The 22,477-nt window shown below is 46.5% G+C and overlaps 1 protein-coding gene across 2 annotated transcripts in view; it reads left to right on the top strand.

Annotated features, from left to right (window-relative positions):
• Positions 1 to 22,477, top strand: part of PTPN11 (protein tyrosine phosphatase non-receptor type 11) — an 81,212-nt gene that overhangs the window by 30,034 nt on the left and 28,701 nt on the right. For both annotated transcript variants that reach the window (XM_030335921.1, XM_030335920.1), the window contains exons 5-7: positions 2,239 to 2,355; positions 3,034 to 3,147; positions 19,637 to 19,733. In XM_030335921.1, the coding sequence (XP_030191781.1) occupies positions 2,239 to 2,355; positions 3,034 to 3,147; positions 19,637 to 19,733 (328 nt within the window). The remainder of the gene's footprint in view (positions 1 to 2,238; positions 2,356 to 3,033; positions 3,148 to 19,636; positions 19,734 to 22,477) is intronic.

The following is a 22,477-nucleotide window of genomic DNA, read 5'->3' as shown; positions in this document are numbered from 1 at the left end:
GTGTTCTTTGCTGTGTGTAGCCACTGAAGTCTTTGCGTGGTTAGTCTCCTAGCCTTTACCGGGGGCAGGGGGGAGAGCGGGGAGGGCTATGTGTGTGTGGGTGTGTGTTGGGGCATACTTTCAGCGCTCTGGCCGATTCCAACTCTGCCTTAGCCTTCACCTTCTGTTTGTGCATAACCTCAAGGTCAACTAGAGGTAAAGATAAGGGATTTCTTGGATCTTCCCTACACTTCACACAGCCCTGCACAGTCACATAGCCCCCTGGATTCTCAAGAATGTGTTAGAGGTGTTGTTGTTGTTGTTGTTGTTTTTAACTTTTGATTTAAATTCGAGTGAATTAACATACAGCGTAATAATTAGTTTCAGGTGTACAATATAGGGATTCGACACCTCCATGTAACACCTGGTGCTCATCACAACAAGTGCACTCCTTGATCCCCATCACCTATTTAACCTTTCTCCCCACCCACCTCCCTTCAGGTAACCATCAGTTTGTTCTCTACAGTTAAGAGTTTGTTGCTTGGTTTGCCTCTCTATGTTAGAGGTTTTCCAAGCCCTATGTGGACATCACCTAGATTTTCCTTTTTCCGTTTTGGTCAGTCTCTTATTTGCTTTAACTGGTTGGTATTGCTGCCTCAGGCTGCTCTGATATTAAACAGTTGCTGCTGATTGTTTTTGGCAGATCCCCTGAAGACAGGGCTGAGTGAACTCTAAGTCAGGTCAAGTAAACATAAGCTCTGAAAACAGGGCTTTTCCAGGCAGCTGCTAAGCAGGCCCAATACAGGTATATCTCAGAGATATTATGGGTTCAGTTCTAGACCACTGCAGTAAAGTGAGTATTGCAACAAGGCAAGTCAAATGAGTTTTTTGGGTTTCCCAGTGCATATAAAAGTTCTGTTTATTCTATACTGTATCTTATTAAGTGTACAGTTGCAGTATGTCTAGAAAACAACGGACAACAAACCTTAATTAAAAAATGCTTTGTTGCTAAAAACACTAAGCATCATCTGAGCTTTCAGGAAGTCATAATCACCGATCACAGAAACTCCGTGACACATATAGTAATAATGAAAAAGTGGAAACATCGGAAGAATTACCAAAACGCGACACAGAGACACAAAGTGAGCAGATACTGTTGGAAAAATGGTGCCAGTAGACTTTCTGGATGCAGGGTTGCCACAAACCTTTAATTTGTAAAAAATAACATATCCGCAAAGCGCAAAGCACAAAGCACAATGAAGTGAAGTGCAATAAAGCAAGGTTTGCCTGTAGGGAATATTCTCCGGGGATAGGTCCCTTGAGAGGGTTCCAAATCCATTCTGTCCCCTCTGGCTATGCTGTGTTGCTGGCTCTCGCAACTGCTGTGGTTATGAGGCTGTTGGTTTTCAAGGCGACTGAAAGAGAGAGGTGCATGGGAAGAGAGGGCAAGTTAGAATGCCACGGTTTGCTCCTTACCAAGATTCAATCATTTTTCTCAAATAAATGTTCCTTGGACTGGTGCAAGTCCTTGGTTAATTTTCAGAGTTCTGAAGAAGTCGGTGACAGTTTTTACCAGTATTTTTGTTGCTTTTATGGAAGAATGGATTTTCAGAGGTCTGTCCTTTGTCATTCTGAAAGTGCTTCTCCTCCTCCCCACCGCAGTTTTATTTTTAAATAAAAGATCATACCCAAACATCTTCATATTTAATTTTTAGGGTTTTGCATTTTCTGAGTTTAACTGTTTTCCTGTTGTTTCCCTGAAGTCGCCTATTCTGATCTTTTTGTCAGAGAAAATTTCCTGGTCTCTGTTTATAATTTCCCTTTTAAAATTTCATTAGAAGAGGAAAATAGAGACATGGGTGTTGGGGCTTCAGTGCTGCCTAGCCAGCCTTGGAGTTTGTTGCATTTCAGAGAGAAATTGTTATTTACCTCTCTTCAGCAGCCTGCCGTATGGTTGCTTAGCCTAGAGTGTAAGTAAATAGTAAATAATGCTGCTTTCTTTAACCTACTTAGTTAACGTATGAAGGGGAGACTTTTGTGCCCCTGGTGCTGAGGGATACTTACTTAGCTCTCACACCCCACGGTGAGCTCTTTCCCATTGAGTCGGCCTTTCCTGTTCCATCATCCTTGCTTTCTCTCCTTTGTACTACGACAGCCATTTTTTCTTTGGGGGAGAGTCAGTCTCTGTACTTCAGCTGGGAAAAATAATAATTTAACATAAAGGTAATAGGATTTTTTTCTTTTTTTTGGTCTTGAAAGGAACTGAAATATGATGTTGGTGGAGGAGAACGGTTTGACTCTTTGACAGATCTCGTGGAGCATTACAAGAAGAACCCCATGGTGGAAACATTGGGCACAGTGCTACAACTCAAGCAGGTGAGAATATTAGAAAGCTAAAGCTTCATCTCCTTACGGAGTTTAGAAAATCCTGATACAGAATATTCTAAATATACAGAAGTAGAATAATATCAATGACCTCCATACACCCATCACCCAGCTTCAATTGTGATCAACTTAAAAATCTTGTTTCATTGTTACCACACTCCACTGCTCTTCCCCGGGGGTATTTGGAAACGAATTCCAGGTATTATGTCATTTCCATGATATCTCCATGTGTATCTCTAAAAGGCTTTATGGAGTTTCTAAGGCAAGCTTTTACCAAGTGTTCGTTCTAGGCCTCCCTTTGGTTTACTTACGGTGATTACACTTACTCCCTTTGGAGTTACTGCTACTTCAGAGTTCCCTCTTAGCACCTAGTGGCAAATTATATCATCTCCCCAAATAATGTTGGGATCGATTTATGAAGAAAAATAAGTTTGAATTTATATCAGCAGAGTAAAGTGTGTGTGGGGATTGAAGAAAGATACATTTTCTGACAAAACAGAAAAGTGAAACTGTATTTGAAAACTTCTGTTGTGAATTACTGTATCCTTTGAATTTCCTGTCCTTGCCTTACAAATATCAAGATGGAACTCTTTTTTTTTTTTGTATTAACACTTTTTTTTTTTTTAATAATACTTTATTCATTTCACACCAACTGCTGAATTTGATTAGCCCCTCAACACAACACGCATCAATGCTGCTGAAATAGAAAGCCGGGTTCGAGAACTAAGCAAATTAGCTGAGACCACAGATAAAGTCAAACAAGGCTTTTGGGAAGAATTTGAGGTAAGTTATTTAAAAAAATTTTTTTTTTTTGCATGAGTTATTAAATCCTATTTTTAATGAGAGAGAAGTTGGCCCTGTATTTGGAATTGGATCTGAAAGACTTGAATCTGTGCTCTTTCTTCATTCAGCCATTGATTGACAGGGAACAAGTTGCTGAGGGGGCTTCTCTGAAATAGAAGGGCATTGTGTTCTGGGAGAAGGGAGTTGGCAGTTAATATTAAATGGATGAGCCAATAGCTCCATTTGGCTCTTTTGGTTTGGACTGCTGGCAAAAACCCAGAAAAACAAAAGGATCTAATTCCTTTGGAAGATTTCCAGCATTGGCTGGCTTCTTTAGAGAGAATCTATAGCCTTATTGCAGTGAATAAGTGAAAGTGAAATACCTCATGGTGGTTTTAATTTGGGAGTTGACGTTTATAACTTTGGGAAGTGAACTGATTTCTTTCCTGAAACCAACTTGGGTAGGAGAATGTCCCCAGAGGGAATGTGCTATGTTCCTGTTTTACTCTGGTATGTCACTTACCAATTCACATTGTGATCGTGTTCTCTCTCCTCTCACCCATTTGATTGAAAACTTCCTCAAAAACAAGGATCATACCATACTTACTTTCATAGTTACCCCTAGCATGTGGCACAGTGCCTAGAACACAGTAGAAACTCCATAAATAATTGTTGAATGGGTATTTACATTTATCTAATGTTATGTCACTTTATTATTACTATTCTGTTTATGGGAATGATGGACTATTACTTACTTTCTGTAGGACTTTTAGAATCAATAAATGTGGAACAAATGAATGGCCACATGAAGTGGCTACAGGTCAGATCAGCTTATTGAGATAGACTTTATTTCCATTTTACAGAGGAGGAGCCTGAGGCTTGGGGAGGTTAAGTAAACCATCCAGCACCATACCACAAATACCGATTGCACCGCAGCGCTGAGGTTGGGTGCAGAATAGAACAGTCACATTCCCCCCTCCACATTGCTGAACAGGAACTTGAACTCAGCTTTATTTTTTCATACCAGGCATTGGACTTATTGCCCAGGACACTATGTCGAACAAGATGGACAGGGTTTCTGTCTTTAAGGAGCTTCTAGTTGAGGGGCACCTGGATGGCTCAGTCAGTTGAGCATCCGACTTCGGCTCAGGTCATGATCTCGTGGTTCTTGAGTTCGAGCCTCACCTCGGGCTGGCTGCTCTTGGCACAGAGCCTGCTTCAGATCCTCTGTCTCCCTCTCTCTCTGCCCCTCCCCCACTAGCGTTCTCTCCGAGATACATAAAAACGTTAAAAAAGAAAAAGGGAGCTTCTAGTTAACAGAGGGAAGACAGTGATGAAGGGCATCACTGAGAAACTGATGATCAGCATAATGAGTCAGATTAAAAAACAGTGTTTTTAAATGTTTGTTTATTTTTGAGAGAAAGAGAGCAAGCAGGAGAGGGGAAGAGAGAGAGGGAGACACAGAATTTGAAACAGGCTCCAGGCTCTGGGCTGTCAGCGTAGAGCCTGACGCTTGGCTTGTAATCATGAACTATGAGGTCGTGATCTGAGACAAAGTCAGACGCTTAACCGACTGAGCCACCCAGATGCCCCCAGAATTTTTTTTTAATGTTCGTTATTTATTTTTGAGAGAGGGAGCACAAGTGTGGACAGAGCAGAGAGAGAGAGAGAGAGGGGGAGACAGAGAATCCGAAGCGGGCTTCAGGCTCCAAGCTGTCGGCACAGAGCCCGACATGGGGCTTGAACTCACGAACTGTGAGATTGTGACTTGAGCTCAAGTCAGACACTTAACTGACTGAGCCACCCAGGTGCCCCAATCAGTCAGAATTTTTAAATCTCAAGCCCACTGCTTTCTTCCCTGTGTCCCACCAGCGGCGAAAATAAAGAGCAGTATTTCTGGTCATTTAATTCCATTCACTTGTTTTCATTCATTTCATGTAGTCTTTATAAAGCCTCATGAGATAGGCGGGATGAGTACAGAAATTGGAATGGCAAACCTATTTTTCCAAAGTTTTTATTATGCAAAATTTCAGATCTGTCCAAGAGCAGAGGGCAGAGTATAATCACAGCAATATGTCTGTCACCCAGCATTGACAGTTGTTGATATGTGGCCAGTCTTTTTTTTTTAAAGTAGACTCCATGCCCGGTGTGGAGCCCAACAATGGGGCTTGAATTCACGACCCCGAGACCAAGACCTGAGCTGAGATCAGGAGTCAGACACTTAACCAACTGAGCTGCCCGGGTGCCCTGTGGCCAGTCTTTTTTTCAACGTTTTTTATTTTTTTTTTTTATTTTTGGGACAGAGAGAGACAGAGCATGAACGGGGGAGGGGCAGAGAGAGAGGGAGACACAGAATTGGAAACAGGCTCCAGGCTCCGAGCCATCAGCCCAGAGCCTGACGCGGGGCTCGAACTCACGGACCGCAAGATCGTGACCTGGCTGAAGTCGGACGCTCAACCGACTGCGCCACCCAGGCGCCCCTGGTCTTTTTTTTAACTCCTCCCCGCTGCCTCCCCCTGCCTTGGCTTATCTTGAAGCAAATCCCAGGTGTTTTTTCATCTGTAACTATTTCATTTCAAAAGATCATAACTAGAGTACCATGCTCACGCTTAAAATTATTAACAGTAACGCCTTAACATTGTGGATATCAGTCACTGCTCACGTTTTCCTGATTGTCATGCGTACACATGTGCACACACATGCAGTTTGTTTGAACTGAGAAGTGCTTTTTCCTACTTGATTAAGAAAAAATGTTGAGGGGCGCCCGGCTGGCTCAGTCCGAAGAGCATGTGACGCTTCATCTCGGGGTTGTGAGTTTGAAACCCACATTGGGTGTAGAGATTACTTAAATAAATAAAACTTAAAAATATTTTTTTGAATGTACTATATAAAATAGATGTGTATAAAGAACCCCCGTGCATCATTATCAACGTTGCCAGTTATCCCTGATACCGTGTTATTTTTTTATTTTTTTTATTTTTTAAACGTTTATTTATTTTTGAGACAGAGAGAGACAGAGCATGAACGGGGGAGGGTCAGAGAGAGAGAGGGAGACACAGAATCTGAAACAGGCTCCAGGCTCTGAGCTGTCAGCACAGATCCCGATGCGGGGCTTGAACTCACAAACCACGAGATCATGACCTGAGCCGAAGTCGGATGCTTAACCAACTGAGCCACCCAGGCACCCCTTGATACCGTGTTATTTTATTTGTAAATACTTTGGTATCTATGGAATTTTTTAAAATTTATATTTTAGTTAATATACAGCACAATATTGGTTTCAGCAGAATTCAGTGATTCTTCACTTAAATACAACACACCCACTACTCATCACAAGTGCCCTCCTTGGTACCCATCACCCATCTAGCCCATCTCCTGCCCACCTCCCTCCATCAACCCTCAGTTTGTTCTCTATCGTTAAGTCTCTTGTGGTTTTTTTCCCTCTCCCCTCCCCCATACGTTCATCTGTTTTGTTTCCTAAGTTCCGCATATGAGTGAAACCATATGATATCTATCTTTCTCTGACTGACTTATTTCACTTAGCATAATACACTCTAGTTCCATCCACGTTGTTGCAGATGGCAAGATTTCATTCTTTTCGATGGCTGAGTAATATTCCAGTGTGTGTGTGTGTGTGTGTGTGTGTGTGTGTGTGTGTGTGTGTTTGTGTGTACACATATATCTACACACACACACCCCCCACATCTTCTTTATCCATTCATCAGTCGATGGACATTTGGGGCTGTCTCCATAGTTTAGCTATTGTTGATAATGCTGCTATAAACATTAGGGTGCATGTACCCCTTTGAATCTGTATTTTTGTGTCCTTTGGGTAAATACCTCATGGTGCAATTGCTGGATTGTAGAGTAGTTCTATGGAATTCTTTTTTTTTTTTTTTTTAAATCTTAGATCCTTTAAAAAGGGTTTAAGGTTTTGTTTTTTTTTTTTAATTTTTTAATTTGAAAGAGAATGAGCGCGTGTGCAAGCAGAGGAGGGAGCAGAGGGAGGGGGAGAGAGAGAGAGAGAGAGAGAGAGAGAGAGAGAGAGAGAGAATCTTAAGCAGGCTCTGTGCTCAGCGCCGAGGCCAGTGTGGGGCTCTAACCCACAAACCATGAGATCATGACTTGAGCTGAAACCAAAAGTCGGACGCTTAACTGACTGAGCCACCAGGCACCCCGGTCGTGAGCTGTTTTTTTAATCTATATCCTTGTTCATTTTACATTTTATTCATTCATTCATTCATTCGTTCATTCATTCAGAGAGCAAGCTGGGGAGAGGGGTAAAGGGGGAGAGAGAGAATCTCATGCAGGCTCCACACTCAATGCAGAGCCCGACATGGGGCTTGTCTCACGACCCTGGGATCATGACCTGAGCCAAAATCAAGAGTCAGACGTTCAACCGACCGAGCCACCCAGGCACTCCGTTACACAATCTCTTAAAATGGTAGCTGAGGCGATCATTCGTCCACACCACTTTTCCTTCACAGTGGCTATGAACTTTAAAAAAAGTGACAGCAGTGAGGTGGGTGTCTATTGCCTGGTGAGTTCTTGAACACTAATGTCACTTAGGCAGTGCTTAGGGAAACAAAGTCAGACCTTCCCGGGAAGCTTGTGGCATCAGGGGTGTTGCTCATGATCCTGTCGGTGGGGTCAAGATGTGACCTTAGAATAGCTCCTAGTGTGACTTTCCTGGCCTTGGAAAAAGAAGGTTGCTTCTAAATGCTGACCTGATAGTTTCGCTGTGACATCTCAGATTCAGGTAATCTTTTATACATTATTAACAACAAAGCCGGTGAACCGGCTTTTGGGAAAAATGGAAAAAAACAATACCATGTCTGTTCTCCATAGAGGTCACGCTGATCTCATAAATTGTCATTCGCTAAATCAGAGCACAGGACTAACGTTTCATCTGATGACAGCTGAAACCAGACCTAAACAGCTGGTGACCTGCTTTCTGGGTCTCTTAGGTATCTGCTTCTCAAATCCAGTTAATTTTAAAAAACACCCTTTGTTGTTTTTTAAGTTCATTTATTTTGAGAGAGAGCATGAGCAGGGGAGAAGCAGAGAGAGGGAGCGAAAGAGTCCCAAGCAGGCTTCGAACTTTCAGCACAGAGCCCGACACAGGGCTTGATCTCACCACCCGTGAGATCATGACCTGCGCCGTAACCAAGAGTCAGATGTTTAACCAACTGAGCTACCCAGGCCCCCCCCCCCCCCCAAATTGCCCTTTAAGGTTGGGGCCTGGGGAATACAGCTCAGAACAGAACCAAACCATTATAGAAACCAACTAGATATGTGGAAGCAGAGACTCATTACAATCTAAACCCTCTGAAACTGAAGTTGGATCCCGACAGCAAGGCATTATTCTCTTGGCACTTGTACTTCAGTTGTTTCCCGGGAGGTGATAATTTGGGATCAGTTCCTTCTTACCAAGGACTCTGATGGTCTCTACGGTGAACCAGAGCTCTGAATGACAGCTGTGTCTTGTTGCGGCCCGTAAAGTTCCGTGTGTCCTTTCGGGTACGTTCCCCCAGAAGACACTTACGAGTTACTTCCGCGTTTGACGCATCTTAAATACAAAGTCTCTTGGGAAGCTGCTCAATTCTTCTCTCCTTGGCCTCTGAAATGAATTCGGGTTGTTGGTCTTCTTCTAGGATGTGTTGTAGGATGAAGACACTGTGACCCCAAGTCTGACTTTTTCCTAGAGGCTTCCCATTCTTGATCTGTGCAAACATCTTACGTCTCTTGCGTGTCTCTCCTTATGAATGTGAGGAGGAGGATAGTTCTAGCTTTGCTGGGATGAAGTAAGGTTCTGAAGTGAGACACTCGCTACGTAAATGAAAAGGCAGGTTATGATCTTATGATTTTGTGCCTGCGCTGTGCGTTACCCGAAACCTGAGCTCAGCCCTGAACATCTCGGCGAGGTACGTATCGCACGGCCGCATTGATAGAGTATTTGCACGCTCTCTCAGCCTGTTCTTCTCTTTGGAGTCCTCTAGGCCCGGGCTGCCCAGGGGACACTGGGCTGCACCTTGACGCTGCATCTGACTGCGGGACCCAAGTGGTGGATGGAAATCTTGCTGTTGGCAGTCCTTTGGCCTCCACTCTCTCCTTTCTCCCTCCTCCGTCTTGCTGCCTCTCTGTGTCCAGTCTGCCTGCTCTCCACACACCTGCTTCCATCCTTCTTTTCCTTGAGCAGATTCCTCTGCTTCCTGACTTACAAACCTTCCTTCTGGCCCCTTGCAGACATTGAAACCAGCAACTTCGTACAAAGTCTAGGATTCTCATGGGCTCAGATGCCATCCATCTTGGTCTGAGGAGAGTACCAAGGACATGATCACTTGGAACAACTGTGTCTGGAGGGGAAAGCAGTTGTTAGAGATGAGTGTTGTCGGGAGTCGGGCAGACGTCCTGAAAATATTTCCCCCAAACAGGAGACGCTGGTGGTGGCATGATGTATTCATTTTCTTCATTCGCCAAGTAGTTATTAAGCACAGACTCCAGGCCGGGTTCTGTTCTAGGGTCTGGGGATGCAGCAGGAAACAAATAAAAGTCATTATCCTTATGGAGCTTTATGGCCAACGGGGAGACACAGTAAAACAAAGAAACGAGTGAATGTTTGTTGCGGGAGAGGGTGATACGTGCTATAGAGAAAATAAAGTAGGGCCAGAAAGGAAGGGCGTGCTGATGGGGTCGTTACCATTTTACTCAGGTCTCTCTGATGCAGTGGTACTCGAGCAGAGAGTTGAAGGACATAAGGGAGCGGGCCAGACAGATAACCTCAGGAAGAGCATTCCAGGCAGAGAGGACAACGGCGCAAAGGCCCTGAAGTGGGAACGTGGAGTGTGCGTGCACGTTGCACCATCAGCAAACAGTACTGTCGGAGAGGAGCAGGCCGAAGGGGAATGTGGGTGGAGTGACACAGAGGAGCGAGATGACACGGGGTCCGTGGGCCCACGGGTCCGTGTAGCAGCATTGGCTTTTACTTGGTGACAGAGTCTGAGGAGGGTTCTAAGCACAGGAGGGATGTGATCTTGCTGGCTGCCGCATGGGAGGCTTTCTGCAAGGGGGACATAGAGGCAGGGAGACCCGCAGAGAGGCACGTCACAGGAGCCAGAGCAGGTAAATGGCAGTGGCTTGGTTCAGGGTAGCAGCCGTGGAGGTGGTTGGGTTCTCGAGATATTTTGAAAGTAGAGTCAACGCATCGTGTGGTTAAGGCAGAGCTGAGGAAAGGATGTGGTGAAGGTTTTTGGCTCGAGCAGTTGGCAGGATAGAGTCATGGTTTACCTAGACGGGGAGGCTGGGAGGAATGGGTTTGAGGGCAGGTGATCAACTTTCATTCTGGACTTGTTAAAATTCGAACTGGTAGACATCTGATGGCGGTGCGATTATTCACATGGTGTTATGGGTGGGATTGTCCTAGAACGTTCCTTTTTCACTTCACCTTACTAACACTCCTCAGTTCCCAGCCTCAGGATCATTTTCTCAGGGAAACCTTCCTGGATCCCCGTGCCCGTGCCTGGATGGGTTCTTGTTACAGGTGCACTAACACTACCTGCTCTCCTTGGAGTTCATGGGCACTCCGTGTGGCCGTTGTTTTCACGTTTGTCTCTTGTTCTGTGAATTCGCAGAAGCAGATGGCGTTACTAGGTCTGTCAGAATAAAGAGAGGTTTTGCTCAGATGCAACTGAAGGTGATCAAATAAAGAGATACACTTTGATCCTGCTATTTTAGGTGTGCTGTGTGCATATTATCTAAGAGAAGAACCCAAAGCAGTCCGTGGGCCCCACAAAGACAGGTAGTCCTGCCTGGTTTCCTGTAGTCCTGGTAGAGACTCCAGGGGAGCCTGGCACACCATAGACAGAAAGGATGTATTTGGGCTGAGTATTGAATACAAGTTGTTTTCAGGAGAGAGAGGGAGAGAGGGAGACAGAGAGAGGGAAGGGGGAAGGGGGGGGGAGGGAGAAAGGAAGAGACACGAGGGCGGGGTGGGGGGAAGAGTGAGAAAGAGAGGGGAAGAAGGAGAGGGAGAGAAAGTGGTATTAGGTTTAGATGCTTTGCATATATTCAATAGGGAATGGCTTTCTGATGCTTAAAAAGTATGGAGGAATGTCCCTGGCTTTGCTTGGAGATGTTCCTCTTTACTACCCTGCAGTTTTCAGGTGGAGGCCCTGCTTGAGGGTTGTGAATGCACATTTCGGTCTTCGAGACCCATCTATACACACTTGCGCAATAGGGTCTAATTCAGGGTGGCAGTGATGAATTTCAGAAAAATTTTAGCTTTGAATCTCCTGTTTCTGACTTACACACACACACACACACACACACACACACACACCCCACAACACACACCCATACAAACCCCACGCAACATCATATTCACTGGGGTTATTTTTTCCCAGCACTTTAAAGCCTGTCTGCCTTAGCAATTTGATTTTTGTTTTTAAAGCCCATCCTCCTCCTATTACGCAAGCCTCTCTCTGTCGTGGTCTGAAGCTGTTTTCCATTCGCACGGGCAGCGCAGTCACTTCCTTGACAGCTACACAGATGTCCTGGACCCTCGGCCACTGGGCCATCTGACGTGTCTCCAGGAGGAGCTAATGCCTGCCTTCAAACCCACAGGCCGGTTCGATTTCTTTCAAGTGATTACATCCTGCTCAGGGGAGCTGTAAATTCTGCTTCGAGATGGTTAGGCTTTTATGGAAACAAGACTTTAACAGGACCCCAAAGCTGTGTCTAGAATAATAATTCTTGCTGGCGATCTCTAGCAGAACTCTTCCCCTTGGTGGCCAAGCCCCACCACGCTTCACCACAGCCCCCGAGTAGGGCTCCAGCCCTGGGCTGCAAGTGCTCCAGGCCGCAGGCCCGCGCCGCAGCCGGGATTTTCCACGTAGGTCCCAAAGCTCCCAGTTGCTTGAATAGAAGAGCTGCTGCCTTCCCGTGGGCAGAGCTTTGCAGCGGTTGGAGGTTTCATTCGGCAAGCGAAACGTTCCGTCCTGGAGAAGTTCCTTTGTTTCCTTTGGACTGCTTCTCTTCCAGCATCTCTCTCTGTTCTGTTCTTTGCCCCTCCAGTGTCAGGTTTTCCTTTTTAGAGTCATTTCAGTTTGCCAGAGCTGCTTGACGTCTTTACAGAGAGTAAGAGCCGAAGGTGCTTTCGGGCACTTTCGCGTCTCTGTGTCACCTTTCCCTTTGGCCCCCAACCACCCTTGCTTCTCCCTGCGTCTGCCGTCGTCTCCTGTCTTCTTCACCAGGTGGGCCTGCACTGTGGCCATTTCTTCTGAGCTCCTGCCTCCTTTAACCTCCGACCGTGACTGCTTCCACCATCACTGAGCCAACAGGCGGAAGGCCCCAGTGGCTTTCTTACTGTGACACGAGTAGTCTTTGCTCTAGCCTCTTTCTTCCGTGTGCTGCTTTTGAGACCACCGTTCAGCTCCTCATTCCCACAGTGTTCTTTCCTTGGTTTCTCTGGCCTGCAGCAGCACACGCCTGGTTTATTCCTTCTTCCTCTTCCTGTGCCTCTTGCTGGCCGCTGCCTTTTCTCTTCTCTTTTCCTCTTTTCCTCTTCTGACTGGCTAACTCCAGCGGTTCTCCACAACGTGGTCGGGGCCCTCCGCTCGTCTTGCTTGAGGTTCGCTCTTCGTTGGGGAGCACATCCGTTCTTATCCTATCCTGGTTCCCCCTAAGTTTATCTTGCTTCTGAGCTCTGGTTTTGCCTTTTAAATGATGCCTTCCATATTTCTTCACAGTTCTGTCTCTTCAAATTTGAGCATTCAAGACAGGAGCCTATTATTTTCCCCTTTAAACCAAATACCCCCTCCCGCCCCCTTTACTGCCCCGTGTCTGGCACTCATGCTATTTATCCTTGGGCGCCGTGGGCTGGAATCCTCAGAGCCTCTCTCAATTCCTCTTTGTCCCATTTCTGCCATACCCTGCCATTCACCAAGTGCTGTTGATTCTTCTTTCCTAATGTCTTTCTGCTCTTAGAGGGCGGAGGGAAACGCGTCTGTTGTCTACTTGGTGCCGCATTTGGGGCTAGGGAAGTCATCTCATTGCATCCCCAGGCCTGTGGGGTAGGTGGAGTAACCCGTGGGCATGCTGAGAAGTCGGGGCACCTGCTCAGGGCCGCCCAGGGAGGCATTCGTGGAGACAGGAGTTTCGTCTGACACCAAGAGGTACAGGCTCTCGTTACCCCAAGAGACACGAACTGTTCTTTTTCCCTCTGCCTCTCACCCTCCGTTTACCCTTCAGGTGAATCTGCACTCAGCATTTCTCCTGTCTCTCTTCTGCTCAGAAACCATCAGTGGCTCCCTGTTTCCTAGGTGAGACACAGCATTTTCATTTTGACCAAGAAACTAAAGCCCAAAAAGAAGTGAGAAACTTGTCCCCACGAGGCAGATGGTTGGCTGTGGTGTGAACTTCGTGTGTCAGAACCTTGTCACTCAGCTGTTGAAGATTCTTCTGCCTGGTTTTCAAGGCCCGCCATCATTTTTCTGACTCTCCACATCTAACCCCATTTGCCTCCACTTCTTGGCACACAGCTTCTAGACTCATCGACCGGTCTCCTTCACCCTGAAGAACTCTCGCCTCTTAGCCACGTTGCTTGCCTTCCCTAACTTGTTGGGATGGCTTCCTTTCCTCCTTGGACCTGTCTAAATCCTTCACCTGCTTCAGGCCTTAGCTCCTCCCAGAAACCTGCTTCGGTTAGTTTTCATGGATCTCACTCCCTAGACTGCACACCACATAATTAATTCCACACTTAATTATAGATTTGTCTTGTACTGCTTGCTGCAGTTTTGTGTGTCAGAACCTGTTCTCCCCCGAGGCACCATGCCTTTTAATTCATTTTCCTACTTGCTCTCCACCTTCTGGGAGGACGGGGGCGTCTGGGCTTACGGCAGGCACCGGGAGGGGAACCAGGTCTTGGGTTGATTTTGTCCGTCACCTTCGTAAGTGCTTATCCGTCAGTTGGGACCTTCTCTGGCGCTGAGAGTCTGCAGCTGCCCCTTCGTGCCTGGGTGGTGCTGAGGACTCGTTCAGGACAGGCTGCCCAAATCCCACAGCAGGGAAACGGCGACAGGCTGTGCGGCGTGGTATCAGGATGCGGGGGGCTTTCACCCGCCCGTGGCGCCTGGCGACACTGCAGAGCTTGCAGCGGGGGGGACGGGATGAGAAATTGCAGCGTCCTCTGCACACAGGACAGATGCCAGAGGAACACAGAGGGTCATTCAGACCGGGTAGCAGGCCTGGTTTCGGATCCTGCCCAGGTGGTTACCGCTGTCCTAATAATCATTCACGGCGTCAGGGCCAGGAGCCCACCTGCCTGGCAGTCTTGCTCCGCTCCCTCTCTGTCCTTCGGGAGGCTGCAGCCAAGAGTGGGGTGGGGGCAGAGCCAGTAGGAGCTTTTACACTTCTAGCTTTTATTTTGTTCATGAAAAACCTTCTGTTATCGAAGCTTTTGAATACCCCAAAGTAGAGAAGATAGTATGATGGACCTTCTCTTCCCCTACCCGCACCCTTGACACTTGCAAACGTTTTGCCAGTCTTGTTTCTCTATCTCCACCCTTCCCTTACCCCATGCATTATATACGCCCTTGTAGTTCTGTTTTTAAAGGCAAGGTAATTGTGGTTTGCTCTGGCCTTGATGGTTGCTGGTGTTACTTTTGTGATTTGTCCCCGTTGCCCGGAACAGTGCAGGCAGAATGGTCACTGGGCCCTTGTCATTGTCGTGGTACCTGGGGATGCGTGGTTCTGCCAGTGTGTTTCCTGCCTGTCTGTCTCTCCTTGAACCTGCTCCTCTGTTTGGATTCCTGACATTCTGGTCAAGAGCCAGGTCCAGTGGCTTTCAATCAGGGCTTTTGAAGCCTTGTGGGGGTCCCATTCGGTCATTATAGTGACTGGGGACGCTGCCCCTGGCATTTAGGCTGGGAGGGGCCCCGGGGGTGGGAAGCAGGAGTGTTCCCTGGTCATAAATGTCAGGGGATGGTTCTGCACGTGAGCACTTGTCCCATCCACAGTTGGTCATGCTCCTGGGCACTTCTTCTTCGTTGTTGTTTTTTTTTTTTTTTTTAAGATTTTATTTTTAAGTCATCTCTACACTCCATGTGGAGCTCGAACTCACAACCCTGAGATCAAGAGTTGCATGTTCCACTGTCTGAGCCAGCCAGGTGCACCAGCCCTGGGCACTTGTAAATATGCAGTGTGGATCAGGGAATTGGCTTCTCTTGGTGCTTTTTAAGACTTAAAATCTGATACAATCCCTTTGGCTCTAGATCTGTTCTGACTCATGCAATCAGGCGATGGTAACTAACTTCTGGCCCATTTTGAGGGTTCGTCATTTGATCCAAATTCTTTGTGGTGTTACTTGGGAAAATGGGATCTTGCAGCCTGCATCCCAGCTTTACGTTGTCCCTTCTTCTGCCTGTCATTATCATTAGCATCCCTGCCACTGCCCAGTGGAGAATGGGGCTGGAGACACTGTGACATTTAGCCTGACAGGTCGTTCGCAGCTTTTTTCGTGTGCCACCGGGACTGCTGGGGAGGAGGTTGTGGAAGATAAACCATGGAAGGGTTGTGACGTGCAGGGGCCGGCTCGCTGGATAGTCTTCTGCTTCTTCCGGCCATCGGCCTGGCGCTGGGGAGGAAGCACCCCATAGCAGGTGGCAGCTGATTGTCTCGGGTGCAGTTGGGGAGCCTCTGCAGGCAGAGCAGGGAAAGTCGCCCTTCTTTTTATTTTCAGCCTCACTCTGGGTGGAGGGCAGCCTTCCATTGTGGAAAACGAAATGTGTTCAGACAACTTGGGCCCCAGGCGCAGATGAGAATGGGCTAATGGGCACTAAGGAGGGAGCTGGGGGGAGAGACACACAGTTGGTCATTACTAATTTGTGACAACTGCCAGCCGCTGCCAGTTAGCACCGACTGTGCCGGGGACGCAGGCGCTCTGGGGCTTGTCCGTTCTGGAAGACCCTGGGGCCCAGAGGCCTGTCTCAGCCTGCGTGCTGTTCAGACCCCAAATCCGCATGAAAGAGGCGATTGGTAACTTGATACAGGGTTGGGGGAGCCCCTGGCTGACCTGAATAGATGGTCCAACCAATGTGCCGTGTTTTTGCACCTTTTGTAGTAATCTCCCTTAACTCTTACACTGACCCTGTGGGGTAGGTAGTTAGGATTTTCCCCACCTTACACTCGAGGAAGCTGAGGCATAGACAGACTGGCTGAGGTCAGAGGCAGAGAAGAGGAGGAGCGTGAGTTCTGAAAAGCTGGAACTCGGTTGCAGGCCGGGGTAGACGCTGGAGCCTGAGCAAGGGAGGGTCTGGGTGAAATTTGCCTTTTATAGAGACAGCTCAGGCCTGTGCCTCCGCCAGCAAAGCCTCATGCGAGGTGTGTTTCGTAAGTGAGCACTTGAACGCGTCACTGTCAGGTTTGTTTTGAATCAAGCAGCTTATTATTTCCTAGCCACCCCCACCTTGTAGCTTTTGTTGATGTTGTTTCTCTTCACTTGTTTGGCTTTTAAGTGCTTGAGTCAGCTTGTAGAGTTTGGGCTTCTTTTTGAACCTCACCTTAATGTCTGAAAATCAAGACTGAACCTTCTTCTCCTAACACAGCAGTGTTGCTCGGTAAGACTGGCTCACAGTTCAGAGGAAATGCCAGCTCGCAGAAGGCAAATGGCCTTAATTACTTAATCCGAGCTCCTTTTAAGAATTGGAATGACTGTCTCATCATCCGAGGTCTGTGTACATTGTAGTTTAGTCCTGCCTGGGTTTCAGCCGGGGACCGACTTTTGTTATGAGCTGTGTGTCAAGGCCAATTATTGCATTTTCAAACTGAGAGCCAAATAGCAATTTAAAATCTCGACTTTGATACCTGTCTGTGAAATTCAGATAAATAAAATGGAAATCTAGCGGGCCACTGTGCTATGCAATATTGACTGTTGCTCCTTATAGAAACCTCGATGGGCTAACCATTTTGGAATTTATATATACATGTATAGCACACATGTATTTTCTTCTCTTTATTCAGTGTCCCTTCCACTTTCTTGATTTGCCATTTTTTTAAATGTTTATTTATTTTTGAGAGAGGGAGAGAGAGAGAGCACGAGGGGGAGAGGGGCAGGGAGACAGAGGGAGACACGGAATCTGAAGCAGGCTCCGGGCTCTGAGCTGTCAGCACAGAGACCGACGTGGGGCTCAAACTCATGAACCGTAAGATCATGACCTGAGCCAAAGTCAGATGCTCAGCCCACCAGGTGCCCCTTGATTTGCCCATTTGTGAATTCTGCTTACAAATTAGACTTTTTAGAAACTAATGGTCCTTCAAAGAGGTACTTCTTGTAATTTTGAAAATAAAACCTTAACCCCTTGAACATGCTTCTGCCTGGCTTGTGCACCTTCATGTCTGTTTCTGCAGCTGGTCCTTCTCGCTTCCCCACAAGCCCTCTTCTGCTGGGGCTAGCCCCTCTGTGGCTCTCTCAGATCGCGTTCCCCACCTCCTTTCCCTGAAGGGGAGTCCCTCCTGACCACTTGCTCTAAGAGCCTGACATTCCCTTCCTTACTCCCTGGCTGGGGAAAACGTAGGGAGTGGGTGTTTGTGTAGACACAAGCAGACTCACGCTGCCTGCCTGGGGCATAGGGTTTCTGGGATAGGAGGAGCAAAGCTTGCATGCCCGTGATCCAGTGGTACCCAGTACCACTCCTACTGTATCCGAATTTGAGAGGTAGTATGTGGCTTGCTCTGAATTAAACGATGGTAAAAGTAGGCAGCAGATCATAAAGTCAAGAAGAGCATGATCACAGCCATTATTTATATGCTCTACACCAATGCTCATTGTCTCTCAGTCTTTTTTGTTTAAGTTTGTTTATGTTTTTCAGTAATCTCTACATCAAATGTGAAGCTCGAACCCACAACCCAAGATCAAGAGTCACACGTTCTTGTGATTGAGCCAGCCAGGCGCCCCAACTTTCATTCCTAATAATTGTTATTTTAAAAGGTTTCTTAGGGGTGCCCGGGTGACTCAGTCGGTTAAGTGTCTGACCTAGGCTTGGGTCATGATCTCACAGCTCATGAGTTCAAGCCCTGTGTTGGGCTCTGTACTGACAGCTCAGAGCCTGGAGCCTGCTTCACATTTTGTCTCCCTCTCTCTCTGCCTCTCCCCGACCTATGTCCTCTCTCTCTGTCTCTCAAAAATAAATAAACATTAAAAAAAATAATAAAAGGTTTCTTTCCTGGCATGCCTGAGTGGCTCAGTCGGTTGAGCATCTGACTTTGGCTTAAGTTATGATCTCACAGCTTGTGAGTTCGAACCCTGCATTGGGCTCTATGCTAACAGCTCAGAGCCTAGAGCTTGCTTTGGATTCTGTGTCTCCCTCTCGCTCTGCTCCTCCACCACTTGTGCTCAGTCTCTCTCTCTCTCTCTCTCTCTCTCTCAAAAATAAATAAACATTTTTTAAAAAGTTAAAAATTTAAAAGGTTTCTGTCCTAATAAATATTTATCCACTAAAAACTTAAGGCAAAAAAAAAAAAAAAAAAACAACAAAACCAAAGTTTAAAAAAATGAAGAAAAGGCTTCATAATTCTAGTACCCTGAAAAAAAACCACTCCCATTACTTTTTTGGTATATATTCTTTTGCCATTTCTCATATACATAGGCTAATGCAGACATATGGCTTATGTAATACACTGTTTTGGAAGTTTGACCTTCTTTTCACTTAATGTTTACTCTGATCATCTTTTCAAGGCATTAAAAATTCTCCAAGAACATTTAAAAAAAAATTTTTTTTTTTTTAATTTTTTTTTTTTCAACGTTTATTTATTTTTGGGACAGAGAGAGACAGAGCATGAATGGGGGAGGGGCAGAGAGAGAGGGAGACACAGAATTGGAAACAGGCTCCAGGCTCCAAGCCATCAGCCCAGAGCCTGACGCGGGGCTCGAACTCCCGGACTGCGAGATCGCGACCTGGCTGAAGTCGGACGCTTAACCGACTGCGCCACCCAGGCGCCCCCAAAAAAAAAATTTTTTTTTAACATTTATTTATTTTTGAGAGACTGAAAGAGACCGAGCACGAGCAGGGGAGGGGCAGAGAGAGAGGGAGACACAGAATCTGAAGCAGGCTCCAGCACAGAGGCCAACATGGGGCTCGAACCACAGAGGCCGACACGGGGCTCGAACCCATGAACCGTGAGATCATGACCTGAGCTGAAGTCGGACTCTTAACCGACTGAGCCACCCAGGCGCCCCAAGAACGTTTTTTTTTAATGGTCGCAGAACACCCGTTTGTGTGAATTAATGGTAGTGCTGTCCAGGCCGTCCTTTCTTCTTGGAAATTGTTCTTGACATTGTTGACATGGCGTTAAGATGAGCATTTCTGTAGCTGTTGTATGCAACTCTGAACATTTCCAAGGATAACGTTCCTAAAGCAGAAATGCTGAGCCAGGATTTTTTTTTTTTTTTTAAAGCTTTCGACATGTAATAATATTTACTTTTTTTCCTCTCCAGACACTACAGCAACAGGAGTGCAAACTTCTCTACAGCAGAAAAGAGGGTCAGAGACAAGAAAATAAGAACAAAAATAGATATAAAAACATCCTACCCTGTAAGTATTTAATATTCTGTCCAGTAATAGTCACTCTTGGAGAGTTGGATTCCTCGGCGTCCCTGTAACTTTTCCCAGGGGCTCCGTGTCTTCTTAGCAGAGCCGAGGCCTTAGTCTTTTTCGATTGTGAGCAGTTTCCAAAATCATCAAATGCGGTGGGAAAGGATGATGTCATTCACTGAGTTCCTGTGATGCTCGTGCTGGGTAAAATGGCCACCAGGCGGTCTTGAATGTGTCATTTCCTTTTGTTAATTAATTTTGTCTGCCTAAGAATGAGAATCTCAGGGGAGCCTGGGTGGCTCAGTCGGTTAAGTTGTCCGACTTCGGCTCAGGTCGTGATCTCATGGATTGTGAGTTCAAGCCCTGCATTGGGCTCTGTGCTGACAATTCAGACCCCGGAGCCTGCTTGGGATTCTGTGTCTCCCTCTCTGTCTGCCCTCCGCCACTTGTGGTCTGTCTCTCTCTTAAAAATTAACATTAAAAAAAATTAAATTGGAGTGCTTGGGTGTCTCAGTTAAGCATCTGACTTCAGCTCAGGTCATGATCTCAGGGTTCATGGGTTCGAGCCCCACGTCGGGCTCCGTGCTGACAGCTCAGAGCCTGGAGCCTGCTTCGGATCCTGTGTCTCCCTCTCTCTCTGCCCCTCCACCACTCACGGTCTGTCTCTCTCCATCTCTCAAAAATGAATGAACATTAAAAAAAATTTTTTTTAAATGTTTAATTAAAAAAAATAAAAGTGAGTATCTCAGGGCTTGCCATCCCCCAGGGGCAGGCCACACCATGACCCTCAGAGGTCCCAGACTTGTGTCCTTGCACTGCGCTGCTCAGCCCGTGCATCTTGGGAAGACACGCCTCTGTCTGGGCCTCCGTTCCCTCTTCTGGGGAACAGGCAGCCTCCTCCCAAGGGCCCGAACTGCTCTGCTCCCTGATCCTCTGAGCTCGAGTTACCGGAGATACAGGTACATTCTACTTTGCTCCGAAGAGGACCCTAAGGGATTCGTAAAGCACTTAATTACCCAGATGCTGCCTGGTAGAGCCAAAGTTGAGCCACAGGGAACGAGAGGAAGGATGGAGGCCTGTGGCGAGGACCCTAGAGATGGCACTAAACGGCTGTTGTAGCTCGCGTGTCCTGAGGGCTGCTCTGTACCGGACTCTGCACCTGTGTCACTTAATTACACCACATGTGCACAAAGCGGGTGTTCTTATTCTCCCGGTTTTCTAGACCATTTTAGCAAGATCCCAACGGGAGAACTGGCACAGGAGCCCTCACAGTCTCTGCTCTGAGCGCCACGCTCTTGGAGGGATCGCCAGAGCGGGCTGTGCAAGGCGGCCCGCTGGGGTGAAGGGAAGGAACATTTAGAACTTCTCTTGATTTATATCCTGTGTCTAAAAAAAGAAAGAAAGAAAAATTTAAATCTGACATACAGATTGATGGCAGTGCATGCATAATGTATTTACCAAACTTAAAAATAGGGCATGTTTGTATATACATGTGTATATATTTCGGTGTTCAGAAACTTCACAAAGTTTATTGGGATGCATGAGCCAATTTGGTGAGCATTGCTCTCATGTCTCATTGGGTCCAAGCCATTATGTCAGGTATCGTAAATCTGTCGTGTGTGTGTGTGTGTGTGTGTGTGTGTGTGTGTGTGAGAGAGAGAGAGAGAGAGAGAGAGAGAGAGAGAGAGAGAGAGACAGTCTTGCTCTCTCTGCGTACATATGGACGCATACATGATACATATGTCCATCACATCCAAACGGTTATTTGAAATGTGTGTAGATGAGGATGGGAGAAAATGCAGCCATTCATAATAGTGAGAAAAGGCAATAGGAATTTGCAGAGAATCAGTCTGAGCCGCAGCATGGTCCTGATGACCTTGGGGCAGCCTCATCCTGTTTATGTCTAAGTTTTCCTTTCTGCTCAGGAGGCCTAATGGAACTCATTAGTGAGATGCAGGGATGTAGGAAAAGGCAACAGGAACAATCATCTGCAGTTATGTGAAGAGAGTATCGTTGCCTTTTCCTCTCTTAAAGGTCCCAGTCAGATGCTTCCTCTTGATCAACGTCTTATTTCTTTAGAGATGGGGAGTGTAAGACATACAACTATATCACTAATTCCCATTATAAGATAAGTTGCTTAGGTAGAGTGCTCAGATTTCTATACCACTAAGGTACTTTTTTATTTTTATTTATTTTTTTATTTTATTTTTGAGAGAGAGACAGAGTACAAGCAGGGGAGGGGCAGAGAGAGAGGGAGACACAGAATCCCAAGCAGGCTCCGGGCTCTGAGCTGTCAGCACAGAGCCTGAAGCGGGGCTCGAACCCACGAACCGTGAGATCATGACCTGAGCCGAAGTCAGACGGTTAACCGACCGAGCCACCCAGGTGCCCCCCAATAATGTACTTTTGTACAGAATTTGGTCAGCTGACGCTATCAAAATCTTATCTGCTAGATGTTGTAGTTCAGTGTGCTTCATTAAAAAAAAAAAAAGCCACCAATTTTATTATGGAAAGTTTCAAACATATTCAGAAGTAGACAGAACAGTATAAAGAACCACACATACCCGCTGCCCAGCTCCCAGCGTTGTCAACTCATACCTCGTCCTGTTTTATTTATACTCTGCTCCGCTCCTCCTCTCCCCCCATATTATGTTAAGCAAATCTCAGACATCATGTCATTTATCTATACTTACTCTTCCTTTGGTTTTAAAAAAAACTTTTTGTTTTGAAATATTTTTAGACAC

The sequence above is a fragment of the Lynx canadensis genome, chromosome D3, assembly GCF_007474595.2.
Source record: "Lynx canadensis isolate LIC74 chromosome D3, mLynCan4.pri.v2, whole genome shotgun sequence".
In the NCBI taxonomy this organism is placed as follows: Eukaryota; Metazoa; Chordata; class Mammalia; order Carnivora; family Felidae; genus Lynx; species Lynx canadensis.
The sequence above is the reverse complement of the archived record's forward strand: the minus strand, read 5'-3'. Positions and strand labels throughout refer to the sequence as shown.